This window comes from Saccostrea cucullata, unplaced genomic scaffold (genome assembly GCF_032062105.1).
Source record: "Saccostrea cucullata isolate Sc308-1 unplaced genomic scaffold, CSIRO_AGI_Scuc_v1 ctg491, whole genome shotgun sequence".
Lineage (NCBI taxonomy): Eukaryota > Metazoa > Mollusca > Bivalvia > Ostreida > Ostreidae > Saccostrea > Saccostrea cuccullata.
The window spans coordinates 298,391-321,418 of NW_026928818.1; the positions used below are offsets into that span (position 1 = coordinate 298,391).

General features: G+C 32.5%; 2 protein-coding genes across 4 annotated transcripts in view; both read right to left on the bottom strand.

Annotated features, from left to right (window-relative positions):
- LOC134278812 (uncharacterized) overlaps nt 1–7,002 on the bottom strand; it is a 108,199-nt gene extending 101,197 nt beyond the window's left edge. The window contains exons 1-10 of one of the 3 annotated variants that reach the window (XM_062761110.1): nt 6,901–7,002; nt 3,725–3,790; nt 3,511–3,593; nt 3,041–3,332; nt 1,998–2,730; nt 1,856–1,899; nt 1,501–1,572; nt 1,107–1,229; nt 787–909; nt 379–453 (exon numbers count right to left, since the gene is read on the bottom strand). In XM_062761110.1, coding sequence (XP_062617094.1) covers nt 379–453; nt 787–909; nt 1,107–1,229; nt 1,501–1,572; nt 1,856–1,899; nt 1,998–2,730; nt 3,041–3,332; nt 3,511–3,593; nt 3,725–3,767 — 1,588 coding nt within the window. In that variant the 5' untranslated portion in view covers nt 3,768–3,790; nt 6,901–7,002. Of the gene's footprint in view, nt 1–372; nt 454–786; nt 910–1,106; nt 1,230–1,500; nt 1,573–1,855; nt 1,900–1,997; nt 2,731–3,040; nt 3,333–3,510; nt 3,594–3,724; nt 3,791–4,008; nt 4,161–6,900 lie in introns of those variants that run through there. The other 2 variants (XM_062761108.1, XM_062761109.1) reach the window with 2 other exon arrangements.
- Nucleotides 7,003–8,300: 1,298 nt separating this feature from the next.
- Nucleotides 8,301–22,765, bottom strand: LOC134278815 (ceramide transfer protein-like). Its single transcript, XM_062761113.1, has 14 exons — nt 22,408–22,765; nt 16,601–16,717; nt 16,155–16,262; nt 15,615–15,747; nt 15,319–15,417; nt 14,934–15,088; nt 14,387–14,482; nt 13,356–13,448; nt 12,911–12,982; nt 12,582–12,749; nt 12,198–12,261; nt 11,801–12,000; nt 11,492–11,612; nt 8,301–11,111 (listed from the first exon to the last, which is right to left on the bottom strand). Exons 1-14 carry the CDS (start codon nt 22,645–22,647, stop codon nt 10,984–10,986), a joined length of 1,794 nt encoding a protein of 597 aa, XP_062617097.1. The 5' UTR covers nt 22,648–22,765; the 3' UTR covers nt 8,301–10,983.
- Between the last annotated feature and the right edge of the window lie 263 nt (nt 22,766–23,028).

Consider the following 23,028-nt stretch of genomic DNA (forward strand, 5'->3'; position numbering starts at 1 on the left):
AGTCAAATCTTGAACTCAAAAGGACCAAACAAAAACTTCAAGATATCTGAGGATTCGAGATGTCAGGCAAAAATATTTAATGAAAAACTGGACAGGACTTTCACATCACTTCGATTTATCCAGAGTATTGAGATATCTGTGTTTGAGATAATAAAGTATAACTCTACATTAAAGTCCATTCATCATCAAATCTTATTTTATTAACTGGATATTAATTATTCAAGTCTGCACACATAAAGATTGACATTGACATTGACATTGACATCCTTTTCAGTAAAATATTTATGTTTGTTTGTTTTTTTCTTCGTTAAATCTCTTTTAACCCAAATTTTTGAAGGGAAGTATAATTTTCAACAAAAACATGAAGTTTACTTAAACCTCGATTGTAGATGGCGCTCATACAGAGTACAAGACCAGTCATTATAGGACTAGGACCACCAGTTTCCAACAATTCTGAAATGTAAAAAGTAAAATATGTGATACAACCAATACCTTGAGATAATGTAAAAGTACTGTAGAAACACAAATTTTCAAAGGCATTTCATGTGGGATTTAATTTTGTTGATAATTGTTGACAAAGAAATAAACAAAATTTTATCCCCAATAATTTTTTTTGCTTTTACAGTACTTTATCTACAGCCTCATAATTCCTCAGAATTTCTGTTCAATTTACAGGTAGAAGATTATATAAGCAGGGTTTTTGTATATTGCCATTCAGATTTATATGCAAAATAGTTTACTAGAAAGCCTGTGCAATATTCACACATAAGAAAAATATCCTCCTACCTACTGCATCCCTGATTTTGGAATAGTCATTGGTCAAATTCTGGACAACTCTGGTTTCATTCCCAAATGTAACCACAGCTATATTTTCTTCTAGAGAGTTTTCAACAGCAACATCTTCTATACCTGTTGTAATAAAAAGAAACCTCTTGTTTAAAAAGCTTTGCATAATTATAATTCAAAAATTCCTTTCATATTGCAAACAAAATTCGAATATGTTTTTGATGTCTTACACTGTTAAAACAGCATTAATGCTCATTAAGCTCTCTGAAAGTCATCATTTCACTGTTTTAATGCTGTTAAAATGACAAAGTATTCTATACCCTCTAAGAAATTCTCGATGAATTCTGTGATTTGCTGGAATTTTTCTCCAGCCATGCTTCCGGAAGTGTCTATACAAAGAATGGTGTCTGCTCCTTGGGACTTGTGATCTGTGCAGTCCGCAGCTGAAATTGTAAATTAACAAAACTGCAGAAACCTCAAAAACTTCTGAGGATGAAGTGTTTAGAGTGGGTATGAGGTACACAAAATAGATACTTTTTCTTAAAAAGAGAAAAAATTCTGCTCTCCTGATTTATGAATGTATTTTAGAAGATTAAAAATTCTTCAAAATTACAATGTTTGGAATTAAAAAAGAAAATTGGTGAAATTTGGAGCAGAGGGATATTTCACCTTTACAACAGATAACTTAGTTGTATCACAATCAATTATTCTTACCTCTGTTTGCTTCTTTCAATGTGAGCTCTTCCAGTTCACTTTCAGTGAGAATTTTCAAGTCTGGTCCCCCATCTAGGATCAAAATCACAACAATATACATATGTACGTGTATATAATTGAAAGATTAGGTATGTACATTGTATATGCTACATAGAGAGATACCTCTCATGGAATGACCTAATTTTCTAACACTAAGAACATGAACATGTAAAGTTAAGTATTCATCGAGTTTGAATTTCAATAATTCCTTTTAAAAAGTTTCCCAATTTCCTCTCAAATGCAAAAAAAAAAATTGTTTAGTATTACAAGGGAGGTAACTCACAACTCTATCACAATAAATTGAATAAGATTTTACCTGGTCTGTCATCTGGTTCTTTTAATGATGATGCTAGAGAGGACCTGAAAAAAAATCAACGTAAAGTTAATATTTTTAACTTCTTAAAGAAATCCTTTACTGCTATCAGTAATCATTTCTCTCATCTGAAGAACTAACTTACGTTGGTTTGAGCGAGGATTTTAGAGAGTCAGTGGAAAGGCTCTGAAAATTTGAATTTTGAAAGTTTTGTTTTCCAAATCCTTGTTGTGTTGAGGCTTGAAATCCAGAAGCAGAGGACAATGGTGCAGACGTAACATTTGCTGAGGGTTCATCATCCGTATCTTCAGAACAATTCTCCACCTCAACCCTCATCTCTGCACTCTCCTGCAGATTTCTCTCTTGTCTGGAGGACCCACCCCTTTCCTCTCCTTCTGTTCCATCTCTCCCATCACTGTACAGAAATTTGATTCTATTGTCATTTGATCTTGCTGTTCGTTTGCACTTCAGCTTGCTGAATCTATCCTGAGTGTCTACAGCCTCAGTTTGTATCACTTCCTCCACCTTCTGATCTTCTGCCGCCGTCTGCTCTGGGACCTCATTCGCTGGCTGCACCTCGGGCTCTGTTGGGAAACCTTTTGGACTTACTGGGCGAGGTACTGGTAGGACATGACTAGTCACCTCTGGAGGTCTTTCTGCAGTGGTTAGATTCTCTGACTGACTACTTTGTTCCCTTTTTTCCTCATTCCTATGCTGACTGTCTGGGAGGTCTTCTTCATCATCAGACTGTGATGCCTCGGTAACTCTTGAAAAGTTTAACTCTTCCTGTGTTTCACTGTCAGGTGTAACAGCACTTATCACAGGAGCATACTGGGAAAGTTCTTCTGAAGAAGAAGGCTCTTCAATTCTTACCTCCTCTGAAAAAAAACAAAATTTCTAAAGCATTAGATTATCATGGTTTGTCTAAATAAAATTGAGAAAGTTCAGTTAACAACCTTCCAGAAAAAATGAAAGTTTTTTAGCTAATAATTTAATTAAAAAACGTAATGAACTAAAATCAAAAGCTTATTTTATGAAGTAAATTTCCTCTTGAATTTAGCAATTATATACACAAATTTAATATGTGCTCCTCATTAATAAAGATAGATATATTTATCCCCCCCCCCCTAAATTTGCAGTGTTAAAATACCAGTAATGATATTTAGGTAGAGGGCACAAATTTGTTACCAGTTGTTTCAATCCTGACTTCAGGTTTCCATTGGCTCTCATTTCTCTGACCTTGGTTTGACCTTTGACCCTGGTTCTCAACGAATCTCCGGGATTGGCTGATATCTTCTGGCTCTGGCTCCTCCTGTCTCTTTGTTAATCTAACTGGCTGCTGGACTATTGGGGTAACATGAGCTACGGGCGGATTGATGGACAGACTTTCGGACATCCTCTGGACACTATACAGAAGTTGGTTGAGGACTCCCTGCATTTCATTGACTCTTGCATACAAGTCAGGGAGGAGGGCAATTTTCTGTGATAATAAAATTAGAACTGGCTTTTTCCAAAAATAACCAGACAAGATAACCATAAAATGACTGACATTTGTTTTATGTTGTTTATTTGAATGTTTGGCTTTAATATTATTATTTTTGGTTTGTTTGTTATTGTTTAAATAAGGGGAAATCTGTTTAAATCGGAAAATTTCCTACCTCTTCCATTCTGGCGAGAAATTGATTGTTGCCATCTAACCCCTCCCCCATTCTCGTTGACTTCAGCAAACCAGGATTATGAGCTTTAAAAAGTGAGAATTAGCTAGGTTTATTTTGAATACAGTAATTAATAAATAATTTTATTTAAAAGAGGCATTTTTTGAAGCAAAAGCAAATGAGAGCAATATTGAAACTACTGGTATGGTGTACTTACATGTCGGGTGAATTTCTCCATTATACTGATGATATGATGCCATTTCATATACAGTTCACGGCCATCCTAAAATTAGACAATAACATTAATTCCTGTACAGTATAGCTATTTCTTTATTCCTTTTACACCCCCCCCCCCTTCACCCCGCTACATGCCAAAAAAGACATTTAATGAAAAGGTCCTTCATCAAGACCAAATTTATTTTTTAAAAATTCATCCGATTTTTTTTATGAAACATGCATCCACCCACCCACCCTTAAAGATGAGCTATTTGAAAAACATACCTTTATTACATATGCTATTGAATCCTACACAATATATAATCAAATCCCCTGTGTACATTGCAGATCTATATAGTATTTTAATATCACATAATATAGAGGAACTGAGGATATCATCAAAATGATACAATTTTGGTTGACTCTGAAAATAGCTTCCAGGAAGTTTGATTATTTGCAGTATTATGGAGAGGAAATTAATGTCTTTAGCATCCCAAGTTCTTTTTTCCTGGTTCTATGTTAATCCTTCAATGAATTCATGTACAGCTCTAGAAACAGAGTTAAAATAATCATAGACATAGCAATCTGTATTTTTTTAAGTATTGTCATCTTCCACTTTTAAAGTCAATTGCTTGTTTAAAGGAGGGTCAGATTGATTTTTTTTTATATCATGCACTTATGGAATTAAAATTTGAATCTCTAATCATATTTCTGTTTCTTTCAAGACATTCTTAATTTCTCAACCACTTTAAGTCTTTTTGTCCATATCCTAATCCTTATAAAAACAAGATTGATGTATTTGTGATTCACTGATGCTCCCATACAACAAATTGCGTCACAAGAAATTCATACATAAAATATAAAATCCCTGGCACCAACTGTTAACAAGTTATGGCTAAAGATTAAGTTTTTCAAAAGTAGGTCAAAAGTCAAGATAAAAATTGTTGGTACCCAAAGGAAGGTCACAAGGAATACACATGAGAAACATGAAAACACTCAGTGCTTTCATGTTTCATAAGTGTATTCCTGATACAGTAAAACTTGGTTATAACGAAGTCGCTGGGACCTCTGAAATTACTTCGTTATATCCGTAATTCGTTATAACCATATAATATATTCATTAAATTTATATAGCTGGGAATCCAAGATGACTTCGCTATATCCGTAAATTCGCAATAGCCGTGTTCGTACTAAGCAAGTTTTGCTGTAGTTCTATCTGTTCAAAAGATATGCCAAGAATAAAGTTTTTCAAAAGTGGGTCAAACTTAAAGGTCAGGGTAAATAATATTTACACTCAAGGAAAGGTCTTGTCATAATAAGTATACATACACATCTGAAGTATTAAAACCTAGATATGGCCAAGGTAAAAGTTTGGTAATTTATTGCCTAAATGGGTCAAGGTCAACAGGTCAAATAGCTTGGTACATAAAGGAAGGACTTGTCACAAGGAATGCACATGTGAAATATGAAAGCCATAGCTCCAACCAATCAACAGTTATAGCCAAGCTATAGGTTAAAGTTTTTGTGAACAAACTACATGTATAACAGCTATACAGACAGATAGACAAGCCAAAAACTATATGCCCTTAAATCTTCAATATTGTGGGGGCATTAAAACCTATTCTTCAAAAATTAGATAAATCCTTCTGAGATGGTGAAATGTGTGAAAGTTTAGTAAATGTATATTTTAAGCCATGCCCTTTAACCTCTACAAGTACATTTTAGCCTTGTAATAATTATAAGCCTATCCTCACAACATCAGGGGTCTTGGGTCATGCACTTGTGGTCAGTGGACCCCTGAAAAATTTCATTCAATATTTTATGGGCTTGCTTCTTTCACTGAGAAGAACCAATCAGATTATCAGAGTAGGCCTGACTTTCATAAGTTTACATAACATGTATACAGAAATCTCCCCAAAAGACCTCACTACAGTTTAAGTCTGTATATAACATTGAACGAAATTTGTCCAGTGGGGGTTCAATGGCCATATAAGTGTAATCAGGACCCTGGATATTATGTGGATGTGTTTACATGTATTTATATTGAGATATTTCATTTGAGAAACAGAATTAGCATTTTAATCTAACAATCATATGCTTAAGTAATCCAATGTTTTAACCCACACAATTTGGTCAGGGACACTAATGATCAGATTAATAAGGTTCAATTGTAAACATTTTACAGAATTATGTCTTTTTAACACATGTATTATTATTATTATTTAAAAATAATTATATAAATGTATGTGTTTATCACTAATAACTATATTCGTAATTCGTTATATCCGTATAACGAATTCGTATAACCATATATAGCGAATTCGCAATATGCATGTTTTCCTTCAAGTGTTACTATCAAATATGTTAGGGAAGCAAATATTACAAAACATACCTTCGATAACTAAGGTTTTATTATGAATTGAGTTTTATATACAAATGCTGAAAGAAAACAAAGTCAGTTTAATTGATCAAATTTTGAGATCTTTGAAAGTTCGTTATAAAAGATGTAAAATTCATTATATTTAACCTCAACGGGACTCAAAATCACTTCGCTGTATCCGTAAATTCGTTATATCAGAGTTCGTTATAACCGTAGAATTTTACAAAGATTTGTTAAGAATTTTGCCTAGAACGTTATATCCGTGAATTCGCTATATCCGTGTTCGTACTAAACGTGTTTTACTGTATGTGTTTATCACTAATAACATCAGAGATCGATGAAACTCCTAGTCCTAGTCCGAAATATCTGACGTTGGGGGGGGGGGGGGGGGCGTCGTATTTGGGACTAAACACCTTTCGTTTCCTAGACCCAAAGGTAATTCATTTGTTTCAAAATGAAACTAAATCCCGGACTAAACACCTTTCGTTTCCTAGACCCAAAGTTAGTTCATTTGTTTCAAAATGAAACTAAATCCCTTAAGATAATTTCATAAATATGGGTATTATTAGATTAACCACAATAAAATGGTATTAAATTCAACAAACTAAATCAAAAATAGACAAGTTTCTTTACATTGCAAATTGATTTTTGTTAATCTACTTACGATGCATTGACATTGTGTACGTTGAACCATGACCACCCCCCTTTTTTGGCAAACTTAATATTACATAGTAGTCTTTTAAAATTATTTATTCCCTATTTCATCGGGGTCTTAAACACTAAAATAAATTACTTACAACTCCTCTTGGTAAACATGTATAAAACTTAAATGAGTCAATTTCCGATGAACCTCTAGCAAAATCGAAAGTAGTTCTTGATTGTCAAACTCTGGGAAATTCCCTAACGGAATTAAAAATTACCTGTTCTATATTTAGGCATCACGATTTGTTTCATATAGTTTCTGTTTTTATTAAAAATTATCATTTTGTGTACACAGTTGTTATATTTGTTTTCAGTTGTCTTAAGTTTGTTAAATCTTAAGATTAATTACGAGCTTGATTTGTCTGAAAATAATCAAGGCATTCTGAAAAGTTTGCGCGGCCCTTGTCAAAAACGCAAATGTTTTCACCTCCCAACATCTGCCTCTTTCATGTCATCTTTATCTATTTTCAAAGCTTATAAATTTATTTCAAAAGCGTCAGAAGCAAATTGAAGGGGGGGGGGGGCTAAACCAAAAAAGGTAAGCCGCAATTTTCAATGCCTGTAACATGCACAGGGGCTTGACGGTATAACGTCCAATCTTTGAAAACTTTTTTCACAGTTTTTGATATTTTACGTGTAGGAAATTATTAACAAAATTTATGGATGTTTTCCAGCCACGTAAAATATCAAAACCGTGAAAAAGCCTGGAAAAAGTCAGATATTTTAGACTAGAAATGACCTAAAAAGCGGCGTAGGCCATCTGACAGAAACACATAATTATTTAATAATTTCATAACTTTTACTGATCCAAAACAACACAGTTAAGACGAAAAATGATTGAATAAATAAAGGACATTGCAAGGTCATTCATTTGCAAATAGGATGAACCGTTTTCTGATGGTGAGTACATCTTGGGACACTACCCGACGCTGTAAATAAGTGGGACAACGTGATAAAAATACACATCCGTATTCATGACGTTAATACTAGTACAGAGATCTTCAGTATCTTGAACACTGAAGTCTAAAAAACCATGGATATTTTAAAGTTAATTGTAGGTCCCAACCATTTTTTTTCTTTTGAGTATTTTTACTTGGATTTCTCTGTTTTCCATTGGTCCCACCAAGTTCAAGATAATGAAGTTTGACTGTATAATGAATCTAACTGACATCAGGATGTTTTCTGTAAAAATAAAAAGCTGAGGTGTGATGCTTGTATACATGTATAAAGTATTCATGCTGATAACATTCATTATAATATGTACTGCACCTATCTTCATGACTAGAATTTGATGAAAAAGTTAAAAAGAAAAAAATATGTGCAGCAGTTATCCATCCAAGGGTAATACAGGCTCACCATTACTTAACATTTCTGAAATAGAGGAAGACTCTGGAAAAGCTAACTCACCAGCAATGCAGTACACTACAAATTCTTGAAAACGATACAAAATGGATAAGCAAGATTACTTTCTCAATCGGAATAACAAAAAAATTCATACACATATGTACAAATTTTATTAGTTTTATTAATATACAATGTATACATAAACATGAAGAGAAATGTACACACTTATCACTGATTGTACGAATATTTTATATACACTAAGGAGGTAACACTTTTAAGACCATTAACTTTCGGGAATGGGCAACATCTACATAACAATGGTTTTGAATACTACTGCATCATAAAATGATTGTAATCACCATATATTAATTAACCAATTGTCAATAACAATTAACAATCTTAAGAACAAGAAAAACAGGCAAATATTTTTTTTGGTTCTTGATATATTCCTTTTCAAATACTGTGGATTTTGCATTTATTATTTCTGTGCACCAATTTTTGATTCAACCAAGAAACTTACACAATAAAACATAAATCACAACTCAAATCAAATAAATGATGAAATAGACACAAATACTGAGAATTTCATCTCTTTATATAATTTCGAATAACCGTAAAGAAAGTTTCTTTCAAAATAAACTTTTAAAAAATTCTATGGGTGTGTATAGAAAAAAACTACTGGCCTTTGACCTCTTGGAAGAAAAGAGCCTGGTCAACTTCTGAAGAAGACAGACGTATTAATAACTATAGACTAGAAAACATTTTCACATATTATTATCTAAAAGTTTGAGCTAAATTTCTGTTATTAGATATTTCAATCAAGATAAAACCTGACTAGTTTTCTTGCAATAAGAGTGAAGCAATTAATGAATTTACAAATTGGACAAAATAATTTACAAAGAGAAAATAGATTATCATTATCAGCATTTACAAACCCTTTGTACAATTACATAAAAATAAAACAGATACAATGTGCATAAATTCACAAATCATGTGCAACACGTGTAATGATTACAACTAAGAATGTGTATCAGTGGGAAAAGATAATACTACCCTCATACAATGAAACCTGTTTATTGTGAACACAGTCAATAAATGTTTATAAATGAAAAACACAAATTATTATCCCCAAGAATGAATGCATTGTAAATCATGGAATTCTTATTGGATTTAATTGGTTAATTTACAGTGTCAAAGTGCACAGACTGACAAAATCAAACTTTAATGAGTAAAGTGGCATGGTGCAGCACAAATTAATGAAGTGGGCTGTTTGAATGACTATTTTAATAAAGCTTGATAATTCGAAATAGCTTGAATTTGCCTTTAAGTAGATGAATGTACATAAAAACCAAATTCAGTACATGCTCTTATCTATAAAAGAAACAGGAAAAATTCTGCTGTAATTCACTGCTCTTGAGTTTTACTACAGATGAAATGAAACTTCTGTAAAATGTTTCAAAATCTTTATCTAATGAATGTATACACGTCAGTTTCAAAAACCATTCACTTCATTCATGCAAGCATTTATTCATGCCAAGAATCACTACAAATTATGTCTGAAATGAAAATCCAGGAAAATGTACAACTAAGTACTTCATAACTGTAGTATTAGAAAACTTATCTTACTGTCATCAAATTTCATGAAATTTATAAAAATCTGTTGCACAATAATCAAAATATTGAATTTACAAAAATGGAATTACTACTGCTAATTGCTTTGAAATATTGAGTTTAAAAGAAAATTGAGCATTTCCACAGTGTTGTAAAATTCTCCTGAATTAAAAAATTTCATATGGACATGTACATGCATCTAAAGTCTTTTCTGAAAAGCGGAATAATAAGCACAAAATACATAAATGCCTATAGTACATATAAATTGTCCCCTTTTAAATGGCCCCAAGCTCACTAAAAAAAATCACCTTTCATAGAAAGGATTCATAAAAATTTCTTACAGTATAAGGGAGATAATTCATTATATTCTTTGACAACAACTTTTCTCTGATTTTTTGTTTTAAACTGAAAGGAATCAGAAGCAATTACTTTCTAGGATCTACACTTGTATTTTTCTTATTGGTTAACCTACATGTATGTAGTGTACAATAAGTTAAGGAGGCTAGTGGGTCAACGAATTATTTTTTTATTAACCACAAGATATAACTTAAATTTTGGGATATGATATCTTAAGCTTTCAACTATCATTTGGCAAAGAAAAATTTCATAAATTTTAGTTTTAAAATTTGATCATTTTATTATATCTTTATATGGAGCTCTTCTTTTAAAGGAGATCAAAATAGTCTAAAAATGGCCACAACCACCCAGCCCCTTTAAATCAAGGGGTACATGGCACTCAAGCTGGTTTTTATCTAAGTAACACATAGCTATACATACGCATGCATTTTACAAAATAAATTAATGAGTCTTATCAAGTTAAAATATATCCTATAATATATACAATATTGTTGATTTTTGTACAAACAATTATAAGATATCATTTATATATACATGTATTAGTACACAAATCAACATTTTTTTTTTAATTCTCTACAAAGTTTGTACAATACTTGCCTTTCTTTGGATGGACTTTTTCTTAACATTTTTCTAGCTACACCCCTGCTATGAACATTTACTACTGTAACTTTGCCTTGATATTTACCAATGATTTTTCAATACAGAACAAAACCAAAGTCCATATGTCTACAGTATATACAGTGTACATGTAGTGATCTGGTATCCTAACAAACCAAGCTGAAATTTCCTAAAGCCGAAAAAGCTACAGAAGTTTTTAATCAGAAATGGAGACAAGAAGGCACAATAAAGAAGTAACAAAGCAGCGTTTAGAAAAGGATAGGTTTATCTTTGACTGTGTCCTTGACGTAGCCTGTGAATCGTTTGAGGAACTTGGGGTACTCTCTCTTGTACACAGCTCTCAACACAGAGGCTGGGGCCCATCCTCCTGGGTTAACTGAAATTAAGGCACAAATCTGTGAATACCACTTTCTCTTTTTTAATACGCTGCCTTTAGTCTTTATAAAGTTCTACACACTAGGTAAAGTACACGTACAAAGAAAAACAAGTGTTTCAAATATTTTAATCCTTCACTTGTAACTTAGTAAATAGATATACCGGTCTTTCTTTTGTAAACATAGGTCATTGCTTTTTTAATCTTTATTCCATACATATATTTCTGATATTTTAAAACACTCAGATTTTCATCTGAATACTGAATATCAAATTATTATGCATTTGACTGGATGTAAGCGCAATGAACAATCTATTCAGTAAAATAAGGATTTCAATTCTGATTAATATGAGTGTTGATGTACCTTTATATTGTCTACTTACCCTCTGCGGTGTAGCTGATTTTACACTTAATGTCGTCACGACTGATATTACCATCAGCAGGTGGATCAATGATGGTCTCACATATCATGGCCACATTCATTTTAACTCGCACATACTTGTTCTAAAAAAATGAAATGGATTATCTGAAAATCATCACCTGCTTGTTTTCTTAATCATTAGCTTCTGTACAAGTTTATACCGTGTAATATATATGTAAATTATGACTCAATTTTGTGAAGTATTTTGCATGTTTTGTTAATAGGGAAATTTTACACTGAATAGGTGAACAAATATATAACTGAAATTTACGGGAATTTTGCTGTCCTCCGTTGAGTAATTGACGACAATCCACCTGTCTGGATCCTCGTCATTCTTCCCTGTCACATGACGGAGGTGTGACCAGAAGAGGGCGTCTCTCTGAGAGGCCGGCCACACCCTCTTGATGACGTTGTGACTGATAAAAGTGTCCTCAGCCAACCACTCAGTACAGACACTGGACTCAAGAGTAGCTGTCAATCAAAAAAGTCAAAGATGGCAAAGATATTAACAACAGGAATATTCCATATTGGCTATTGAAACTATCAATAAAAATGAAAATTTTTCTACTTAGACTAAATGGGGGATATTTGTGGAAAAAGTACAACAGAGGAAGTCTTTTAGCCTATAAATTGTATTTACAATCATAAAAATTTAAATGTATTCATACCATCCCAATCCAAGCGTACATCAATGCTCCAGAAGTAATGGCAAACCTCATGGCCAGTAATACCCTACAAATATTGAATTTCATTAGAAAATTCAAGTTTTACATGATACGCATAAATACTGTATGAAGAGACATTTTTGGCACAGTTTTATTTTAACCCCATTTCCTTAACCAAAAAGTGGCCATGTTTAAAATGGTAATAAATCACATTTACAAGCAATTCTAATTTTGACCAGACAGTTGGGTTATAGTGACAATGCTTTTTTAAATTTTTTTTGTTTTTGGAAAAATACTGCATACCGAAAAAATCATGTATACTAAATGTAGTTTTTACACAATTTACAACCCGTAAAAACTCTACAGAAGAGATAGCATGATCCAAACCTTGACCACATAGGAGGCCTTTAGGGGGTCGATGACAACACCGTCTACTTCCAGCTCCTTCTTGTACACCTTGAGGTCTCCCTCCTCCGCGATCACCTGCCAGGTGTCCTCCCCGCCCTCCGTCTTCTCGTCCATCCTCTTAAGGTGGTTGTCCACAAGCTGGTTTATCTGGAATATAAAATGGAATAATAAATAAACAATATCTGTAAATATACATTAAAATTTTCAAAGAAACGCTTGCAAAATGCAAAATATGCATCCAACATAAACTACCTGTCTATTTTTAACTTTCTTTCTCTATTCAAATGAGCTTTTAATTTTGATTTTACCTCATTATACAATGGATGTTGTGAATTTAAGGATATCTTGGAATGGTGAGCAGGTTCTGTGGCTTTCTCAATCTGAAATCAAATCAAAATTTCTATATTTAACTTGTATACACATGGTGATGGATGTGTCTAATTTCAGTTTACTGATAATGTTGAAATGCATGTACATGTACACTGATGTTAAATATTCAATAGATCTTTGAAAATTTATTAAGACTGAAGTACACTGATATTCAAGGTACATGTATGTAACATATGCTCAATTTCTTCCTAATTCCTCAAAAGAGCTTAGCATTTAAAAAAAATCTTCATCTACAAATCTACCTGTTCACTTTATAATCAGTAATTCATACATAAACTTAGGTTATCATAAGGTTTCAAACTTTAACTATATACAATATACACATGTATGTTGGTATGAAAAATCAAGAAAAAAGGAGTTTACCCTCATTTCATCAAATTTTTCTTCTAGTTTGTCTAAACCTGCATCAACAGCATCATAGAATTCTTCCTCTTTCATCTGGGAGTTGGGACCCTCCTTTAAAATATATATTATTTACAGAAATGATTGCTACAGAAGGATATACAATTCAAATGTTTCAAGTCTCAATTCATGCTATTTCAGTGCTCCAAGTCGCACTTACTTTTAGGTCGCTAAATGGCGACCTAAATGTTTTTTTGGTCGCCATTTCAGAATTTCTGGTCGCCATTAACAAATTTTTCACTCGCCATGAGGAAAACATGTGAATAACACAATTAAAACAATGAACTAACATCCACATGTGTTATGTTTTTATTAAATCAAAGATTATTGATTACTGTGGCTAGAAATCTTTTCGTAGTTGAAGGATACATTTTTATTAAATACAACCACCCTTTGTATAGTACACAGAAGAACACACGTAATATGATCCTAGAATTAAAGTTTAATCAAAAGAAAATAAAACTTTGACAGTTGTTGAGACAGGATTGCCAATTGTTTATCATATTTACCTGTTTACTTACTACTAAGTATCTTACCCATAGTGCAGTCGATATCAATGCCGCAAAAACACTTAATTAATTGATATATGCAAGCCATTGACCAAATACTTTAAAAACCAGGTCAGAGAAACTCTAGAAAGTTTGGATGCCATTCTCTCGGAGACGTTATGTATATACGTTTCTGGTTCTATCAAACTTTACTATTACAGCATGCTGTCATAACATTACGTGATCCAATTCCAAACGACACTTTGTAAAGTGTGTTAAAGTGTATATCTTCAAACATTGTCTTGATAGAGAATCTTGAAAACGTAAATCTCGATCCCGATCATAAAAAGATGGACGTTGCCAGCCCAAATTTTCTCAATCGCGAAAATGCGACTTAGTTTTAATTTTGCTAGTCGCAAAACCAATTTTTTGGTCGCAAATGCGACCGTTTTAGTCGCAACTTGGAGCACTGTATTTGTCAGTAAATGGACAGAATTAACAAACCTCAAAGTCAGGTCCCCCTATGATGAGCTTTTGCTTTCCTCTGTCCAAGGATGCAGACTTGTAAGCTTCCTCAAACTTCTTTCTCCTTTCAACCTCCTAAAAACAAATAATACAAGAAGAAAATTGAATGAATTTTTCATGGATATGGTGTCTTCTTTTTTTTCAAACTACAAAAATGAAATAAAGTAAACACTATATCAAGTCAGATAAACTAATCAACAGCTTCTTTAAATCAGTATTCTTTCTAAAGACTTTAATTTTGTGAGACGTATGTGATAGCATTTTACTTATTTACAAAATATAACCCCACACAATATGTAATTTAGCTTCATTTTTTTTAATCTTGATTTTATTTACTCTTGATTTTATTATGGAATAGATGTCACAAAGTAATCGTTAAATACACCTATAAATAAAAGGTTTTGCAAATGAACTGCTTCTCTGACCTAACTGTTAACTTTTGAGATAAAAATTCTCTCAAATTTCATTTTTTTTTTTAATTTGAGTGTGTGCATTGGGAAGGGAGGTTGGTTATGCTATGTCTGACCTTTTCCAGTCTCTTTTTCCATGCGTCCTCCCTCTGACCCATCAGTTCAATACAATGGGTCAGGGTGTGTATAATCCCCATCGTGGTAGCTTTAAATGTCAGGGCCTCTCCTTTGAAATCCACTGCATGCCCCCCATGTTGTTGTAATATGGATGCTGAAATTATGGGATATTTTACACAATTGTATAAAATAATTCATAACTAGATGTTTGAAACTTTATACATGTATATCTGCAAGTATGTATTTCTCAAGTACAATAAAACTATTTATGTGTATAAAAAAAATTGTGATGATTTTCAAGATAACACCTTCAAAATTTCTTAAAGAATAATTAGCATTTACTTATATTTCTTTATGAAAACTGCATGTAATTTGAATGCTGACCTAGGTCTTTGCCCTTTGGACTGTTGAATATTTGACCTTGCTGATCTGTTCCAGATGCATCATGGGGGTCATCTGGGTCCCCAATGTCATCTTCATGCACTGCAAAAAGAATGTAAAATATGTCTCAACAGGTATTTTAAGATTTTCTTTTTCAAATAAATCAAAAATGCCCTTTTCCAACTTTAACTTTTAAACTATTTCAGTTATAAATATAGTCATGGAAAGCACTGTTTTTAAAAAAAAATTTCTAAAAACAATTTGAAGTGAATTGCTAACAGCACATGTATAACACCTACACTCTTGGACAGCACCATGCGACACAGCAGATGCACAGCTGTCAAAGTAGCCCTGTAATGTGTCAATCTGACGACATAGGATGTCTCGGAATGTTTCCATTTCTGCCACTTTCTCTGACAGACCACGCCCCCTCTACAAAGTTAGAAGTCAGAATTTAATTATAGAAGGTAATAAGAAGATCTACTCATTCAAATTGCTTGTCAATATCTACATCTGTGTAACTATCATGGTCTAGTCATAATCATCCAATTTGCAGTATTAGAATGTATGACGGTTATAAAGCTCTTTAAAGACATATAGTTATAAATTTAATATCATATGCTATTTCAAAGTACAATAAGTCAGTGATTTCTTTGAAGTAGTCTATCTTTTGCAAATAAAACGGTGCAAGGCAAGCTTTGCTATCATCCAAATGTATATCTTCAATGTAGAGCCAAATCATCTATCTTGTGATGGGATTAAGTTAATTCCCTTTGTAAGATTTATGGAAGTAGCAGTCAAGCACTGGACACTTGGGTCAGTTGGGTCAGTGTACTCACTTTAAATGAGGATGTTGAAGTGGTGGACATACTACATGTTGATGTAAGTGACATAAGGGATCCATGGCGACGTAAATTGTTTTCACTGCCATATCCTGACTCCGCTTGCTGGAAAACCAATTACAATATAGTACATGGTTCAACAACATTTGAAATTATAATTAACTATCAGAAATCTTTCTCAAGACATGACACAATATAACCAAATGCTGTAAATTATAACTAAATGTACTTTTTCCCTGCATGAGATTAATTTATCTATGTATCTAGGCAAGCAAAATTTTCTGTAGAAATTTGTCCTGGCGTACAAAATGTTAATTTCAGACATAAAAGAGCAATCCAAGAAATCTGTGTAATTTTTTACTTGTGAAATTAACAGGAATTGCGATTCTGCGAAAAATAAAATGTCATGGAAACAAGAATATTAACAGTATCTTTGTTCATACCCTGTGCAGCTCAATGGCATTTATCCACTTCTGTCTCTCTTCCTCATCCTTGGCCCTCAGGTACCAAACACTGTCGTTCACCCCCACATCAAAACGGCACTCGTCAAACTGGTGGGGCTACAAAATAAAAGGACACTTGTCAAACTGGTAAGGCTACAAAATAGTTACAAAATAGTCAATAAAACAGCACTTTTCAAACTGGTGGGGCTACAAAATAGTCACAAAATAGTCAATAAAACGGCACTCGTCAAACTGGTGGGGCTACAAAATAAAAGGACACTTGTCAAACTGGTAAGGCTACAAAATAGTCACAAAATAGTCAATAAAACGGCACTCGTCAAACTGGTGGGGCTACAAAATAGTCACAAAATAGTCAATAAAACAGCACTTTTCAAACTGGTGGGGCTACAAAATAGTCACAAAATAGTCAATAAAAAAGCACTCATCAAACTGGTGGGGCTACAAAATAGTCACAAAATAGTCAATAAAACAGCACTTTTCAAACTGGTGGGGCTAAAAAATAGTCAATTAACTGTAAAACAAGTTTTACACAAATGGTGCTCACTGAAAGTAAAAACTCTACTTCAGAAAAATCTTACCATCATTGTATGTGTTATCAAGTAATATTCCTCATGAAGATCTAGAATTTTATTTTTAATATAGGATATTCATATCACGAGTATATAGAAATGGATATTTTTGGAAATCCTACATGTACACAAGAAAAGAAAAAGTTGCATGGATTCCAGACTTAAAGAAGCTGTACAAAATGTGGTACCTCTTTCATCCATTCTAATAATACAGTTTTAAGAAAGGGATGAAAATTGTTCTATATCATTTGGGTGGATTCAAGACCAGGAGCTGAATTGTTTGGATTGGAGTTTAGCTCTAAACATGAAAGAAAGGCTCACAAGGAGGATGTAATGGAATTTATTAACTTCTCTCTTCTTCTGCCAATGTTTATGATAAAGTTATTATTCTAAGAAATCTGGATTCTGGTCTGGTAATACATGAGCATTCTAGAAATTCAACAGGTTCTTGCATGTGTAACAATTTTTACACAATACAAATTATCCTGGTATAAGGACACTGTGTCAATGACCAAACTACAAAGTTTTATTGCTTTCCTGTCATCATAAATACACAATCCTACATACACATTCCTAAAAATGCATTCTTTGCATTCTGGCTTGTTGCAGAACAAACAGAGAAGCTTAGTGTCTATACAAACGAGTCTGTCTGTTACATCTACTTAACCTGTTACAGATAAAGTTGTAGATATATACCATTAAAATATTGTATTCATGTGATAGCACTAGCTTTCAAGATGTTATGACCTACCTAATTATTTTCTTTCAAAGGGCAATAACTTTACATCCAGACATTCAGTAAATTAACAAATAACAGTGCCTGCTAATGACCCTTTGAAAATATATTTATAAGGTTTATTGTACTATGGAGCTAATTCAACTCATGCTGTTACATTACATATATTCTGTTTATTACATTACATAAATTCTGTTTATTTAAACATTACATGCTACATTCTTCCCTTCTTGAATTTCTTCCCTCTCTTATTTACTGGTATGTTTTCGATTTCATATCCAATATCAATATCATTTTATCATTACCTCCTCCCCGATATGTTTTGATTATATACACCCCCTTTTTACCTCTTAAAAAGATCCAGTTGAGGCATCCTTTTATGATACACTATACCTCTTTATGCAGACCTATACTCTATTACAGATATATTATAACAATATCTGTGCTGAATGATTTATCATTAGAAATAACTAATCACTTCCACAGATGTTACTCTAAAAACACAAATGCTCAGCAGTGCCAGTATGTGTATATACCGAATAATATACTAGCTAGTATGTATAGGTGCCGGTTGATTGACTAATTTTTGCAAAAATATCTCAGATATTTTATCAAAAAACCATATAGATAAAACATATATGAAGAAAGATATATTAAACTGCGTACAAGATAAGCTAACACATTTTAAACACTTAAAGTCGTGAGTTGAAGTGCATGTGTCAATGTTGATCTTGACCTACTTGCAGGAATCCATCATCAACACAACACAATGAGATAAAACAAATAAAGTGCATGTACTTTTTCTTGCCAGACCCTTATTCGTGCATTTATATTAGCCTACAATCTTTAAATTAAAATTTCAAAAATTGACAGCCATGCATGAATAAGGAAAAGTACAATGTACATGCTCTAACATGTCTATTATTTTCTCTCATATCTGATATCATATGCATACATATTTTTTTTAGTCTTAATCTATAGTTAACCATTAGTTATTATGTTTGGCAATAATTATTCATTTTTTGCTGCATTCATTTTTTTAGAGCGGTTTTCATGTACAAATCCTGAAAATTGTAATAATATTTCATCCTCCCTTAACTATTCTGCATTTCACCGAAGTATAAAGGAAAAATTCAATGGCTAGTGCAATTGACAAGCATGTGGTTTTAATATTATGAGTTTTATGACTCATGTGTATGATAAAACTGACTGACTACCACAGCAGACCATGACAAGGTCATATCTTGGTTAAAATGATTAAGAACTGGCCTACATGGGGATGATTAATTGAAAGTTGGAACTGCCTCTCCGACTGTTTATATAGATATTGTAACTTCAGGGTAGATTTTATTGCCTTTCCTGAAACCAATACTAATGAATATCTTCATCAAATTGCCAGCCTATATATTGTATCTGTAACAGCTTTTATTTATACCATCGAAATTTTATAGCTAAGTGTTTTGGGTCTGGAGTAAGTAGGTTAATATACACTCATGCAGTCTGATATTATGATTTGGCAGCTGAGTTGTATATAAAATATTGTGACCAAATGTCAAGATAATGTGAGAAAAATAAAATAAATCAATGATGGAGGGGGATAAAAAACAGGTTTTCTGAATCATAAACTTTAGTCAGTGTATGTATTATAATAGTGTGGGTGTTTGTTCCTCTCTATACAGTATAATGCAGTATTGGAGTGGGTGTCACACCTTGGACTTGTTCTGCTCTACTTTTAAATATGTCAAGAAGTGTTGTTTAGATTATCATATAGCAAAAATATTTATCTTATCATAAAAATTAAAAAAAAAAAATTAAAAAATAAATAAATAAAATCTAGAGAATATCTTGGCCAGGTAAATGAATTAAAAATAAATGAATAACCATGTTCTCCTTCACCTGTGTCTGACTCCTACTGCCCTGGGGTTATAGACATTTTGAATGGTATTTTGTCTGTAAGATTCAAGATTTATAGCAATGTAAATAAATTTACTCCTTACACTGAGTCCAGGTATTTCATACACCTCATGTTTCTGTACTCTGTATAGTTTGACAATTTATGTCATTACTGCATTTCTTAGAATGCATACTTAATTGTACTCACGCATTACCCCTTTCATGCAAATCAGCAATATTTCTCTAACAGGTGAACGAGAAACACATTGTGTTCATTTAATAACTGATAAAAAAAATTAAAGTGTCACTGTGTCTGACTGTGAATGTTTTGTTAAAAAAACTTAATAGTTATTTACAGAGAAATTATGACATACAATCTTGGTTATAATGAAATCCATAGTTTCTAAAATTCCTAGCATGAGAATACCCGGTACCCAAAGAACTTTCAATCTTGGGCATCTTATTAAGTAAACATAAAACCTTTAAGATCCTTTAAAAACAAACTTTGCAAGAAAAAAAAAATTGAATCCTTATTCTTAACATTCAAGAAACTGTCTGCTGAATATCATGTAAACCATTGTTATAAATGAAATTCAAGTTTGTTAGTAACTAATTCACTTGTGTAACTTGATTATTTCAAAACTAATTTTATTTAAAATATAATTTAAACTAGAACTGTCCAAACGGGACAAAATACCCCCCGCTGGGTTTTTCAGAAGTAAATTTTTCCATAAGAATTTTTTTAAAAAGGTTTCCCTATATAGATATGCATCAAACATGAATTATGAAATTTTTCTTCCAGTGACCTTAGAGTTCCCCAAATGACCTTGGGTCAAGGTCATGACACACCCTTGGATCATGGACAATCTTTGTGTGAAATGAGAACCTACCAAGTTTATCCATAAGAAAGATATGGATCGGACACAAATTATGAATTTTTTCTTCCAGTGACCTTGAAGTTCCCCAAATGACCTTGGGTCAAGGTCATGACACACCCTTGGGTCATGGGCAATCTTTGTGTGAAATGAGAACCTACCAAGTTTATCCATAAGAAAGATATGGACCTGACACGAATTATGAAATTTTTCTTCCAGTGACCTTGAAGTTCCCCAAATGACCTTGGGTCAAGGTTATGACACACCCTTGGGTCATGGGCAGTCTTTTTGTGGAGTAGTAGATTCTAATGTCTCTCCATAAGAAAGATATTGACCGGACACGATTGCACAGACAGACAGACAAGGTGATTCCTATATACCCCCCCAAACTTCGTTTGCGGGGGGTATAAAAATACATCGAGTATATCATAGGTTTTCAAAAAGACATTCACATTATTTCAAATTCATATAAAATTCAACAAGCTACTTGTTAGCATTTAAATGAAAAGGTTACAATTTAAATATATGTGAAGTTCTTATTAAATTATTAACCATTTTAATACAATTTTGAATTTTAAATTTCCTCATACATTGTGATTCTGCAGTCAACACTTAACTCATGTACAATTTTGTTTACAAATATATTTCTTATTTATCTAAAAGGAAGATATATACTCAACAAGTGGTTCCAAAGATAACAACAAATTGAATATATAAATGGCAGCATAGATAATACATTTTTCCTGTATGTATAATCATTATAAATAAAGAACAACATTATAAGGAAAGAATCCTTCCTTTAAAAAATGTAAATTAAGCTTTTCATTCTACTTTTTTTTTGTTTATACACAGTTTAACATTAAATTTTATGGTTTGTAAGTTTAGGTTTGAGGAAATAAAGAAGACAACATTTATCTGGTGTTGATTCACATTCTGCCTACTAATCTACTTATCTGAAGGAAAAAAAACAGTCTATTTCTCATTTACAAATTAATTTTAAAAACAAACTGAATGAGAAGAATAGCTTTCTTTAATATTATTTTGTTATTGTGGTGCTTTTTCCCAGGGAAGAAATTGAATGAAACATTATAATTCATATATATAGTAAAATTTTGTTATGCCCAGCACCGATATCACAATTACCTTGGATATGTTGAAGTGTCAGATTTTGCTGTTCAAAACACTTTCTTTTTATGTTTTTTACTCTCATCATTATAAATATTTAGAAATCTCATTTTCAAAACTTAATTTCATTGACTTCCAAATTAAAGAAATATTACTCTTATTATCAAACAATAAATATAGACTACAGTCAAACCTCATTATCTGAAAATTGTCAAAACCAAGAAAAAAAACATCCAAGATTTCAGAGAGTTCTTGACTTACAAAAAGTATGTAAAGGACATTCAATTCCTGATTTATATTCATTGTATTCAAGTTAACAGTTTAGTATTTAGAAAATGAAATTCAACTGTAACCCTGGCATCCTATAGATATACATTCATTGATTCAACTTCTGCCCTATGTCAATTGTCGTACTATGCTATGTTCTATGATTTACAAGTTGACCAAAAGACCATTTTTCATTTTAAAATAATAAAGAATAAGAAATAAAAAACGTTCCTTTAATGCATATAGATTTATATAGCTTTAAACATTTCCCAATTTTATAAATTAGGAGAAAATTCGAGTTACATGCTCAAAAACCCTTACCGTTACTGTTGCCTTTGAAAGACTGACTGCTCCTCTACATCCATAAGAAGTGTCATTTTCTGATTTATAATAACTAAGAGTTCCGTCCTTTAGAACAATAAATCGATCTTGCCAACCATGTAAATAATTTGTCCATTTACTCAGAGTGTCTTGGAACTCCGGCAACGAAGATTCGAAATCCGAATCATCGTTATCTTCGTCGTCTGTTAGACTGAGCACATCCGTGCGTTCTTCCGTCATAATGATTTTAAAAATATAAATACTTTACCGATTTCACATATTTAGCAGTATCACTAGAATTCAACAAAACTAAATGTAGGTGTTTATGTTCACGAAACCGACATGATGATGTCATACAGGAAGTTCATACAAGAAAGAGAAAACCGGTTTTGGAATTAATTCCGGAAAAATAATATCATTGACAAGTGCCTGCTCTAAATTATGAATTTTTGGAATGAAGATGGTACTAAAAAATTTAAACAATATTCGAATAAAATTAAACAATAGGTAAAAATGGATTTCACCTATAATGTCACTTTTTCTGGAAAAATTATTTGAAGTTTGAAAAAAACGGGGGGGGGGGGGGGGGGGGGAGGAGGGGGGGGGGGGTGGGGGGGTTGG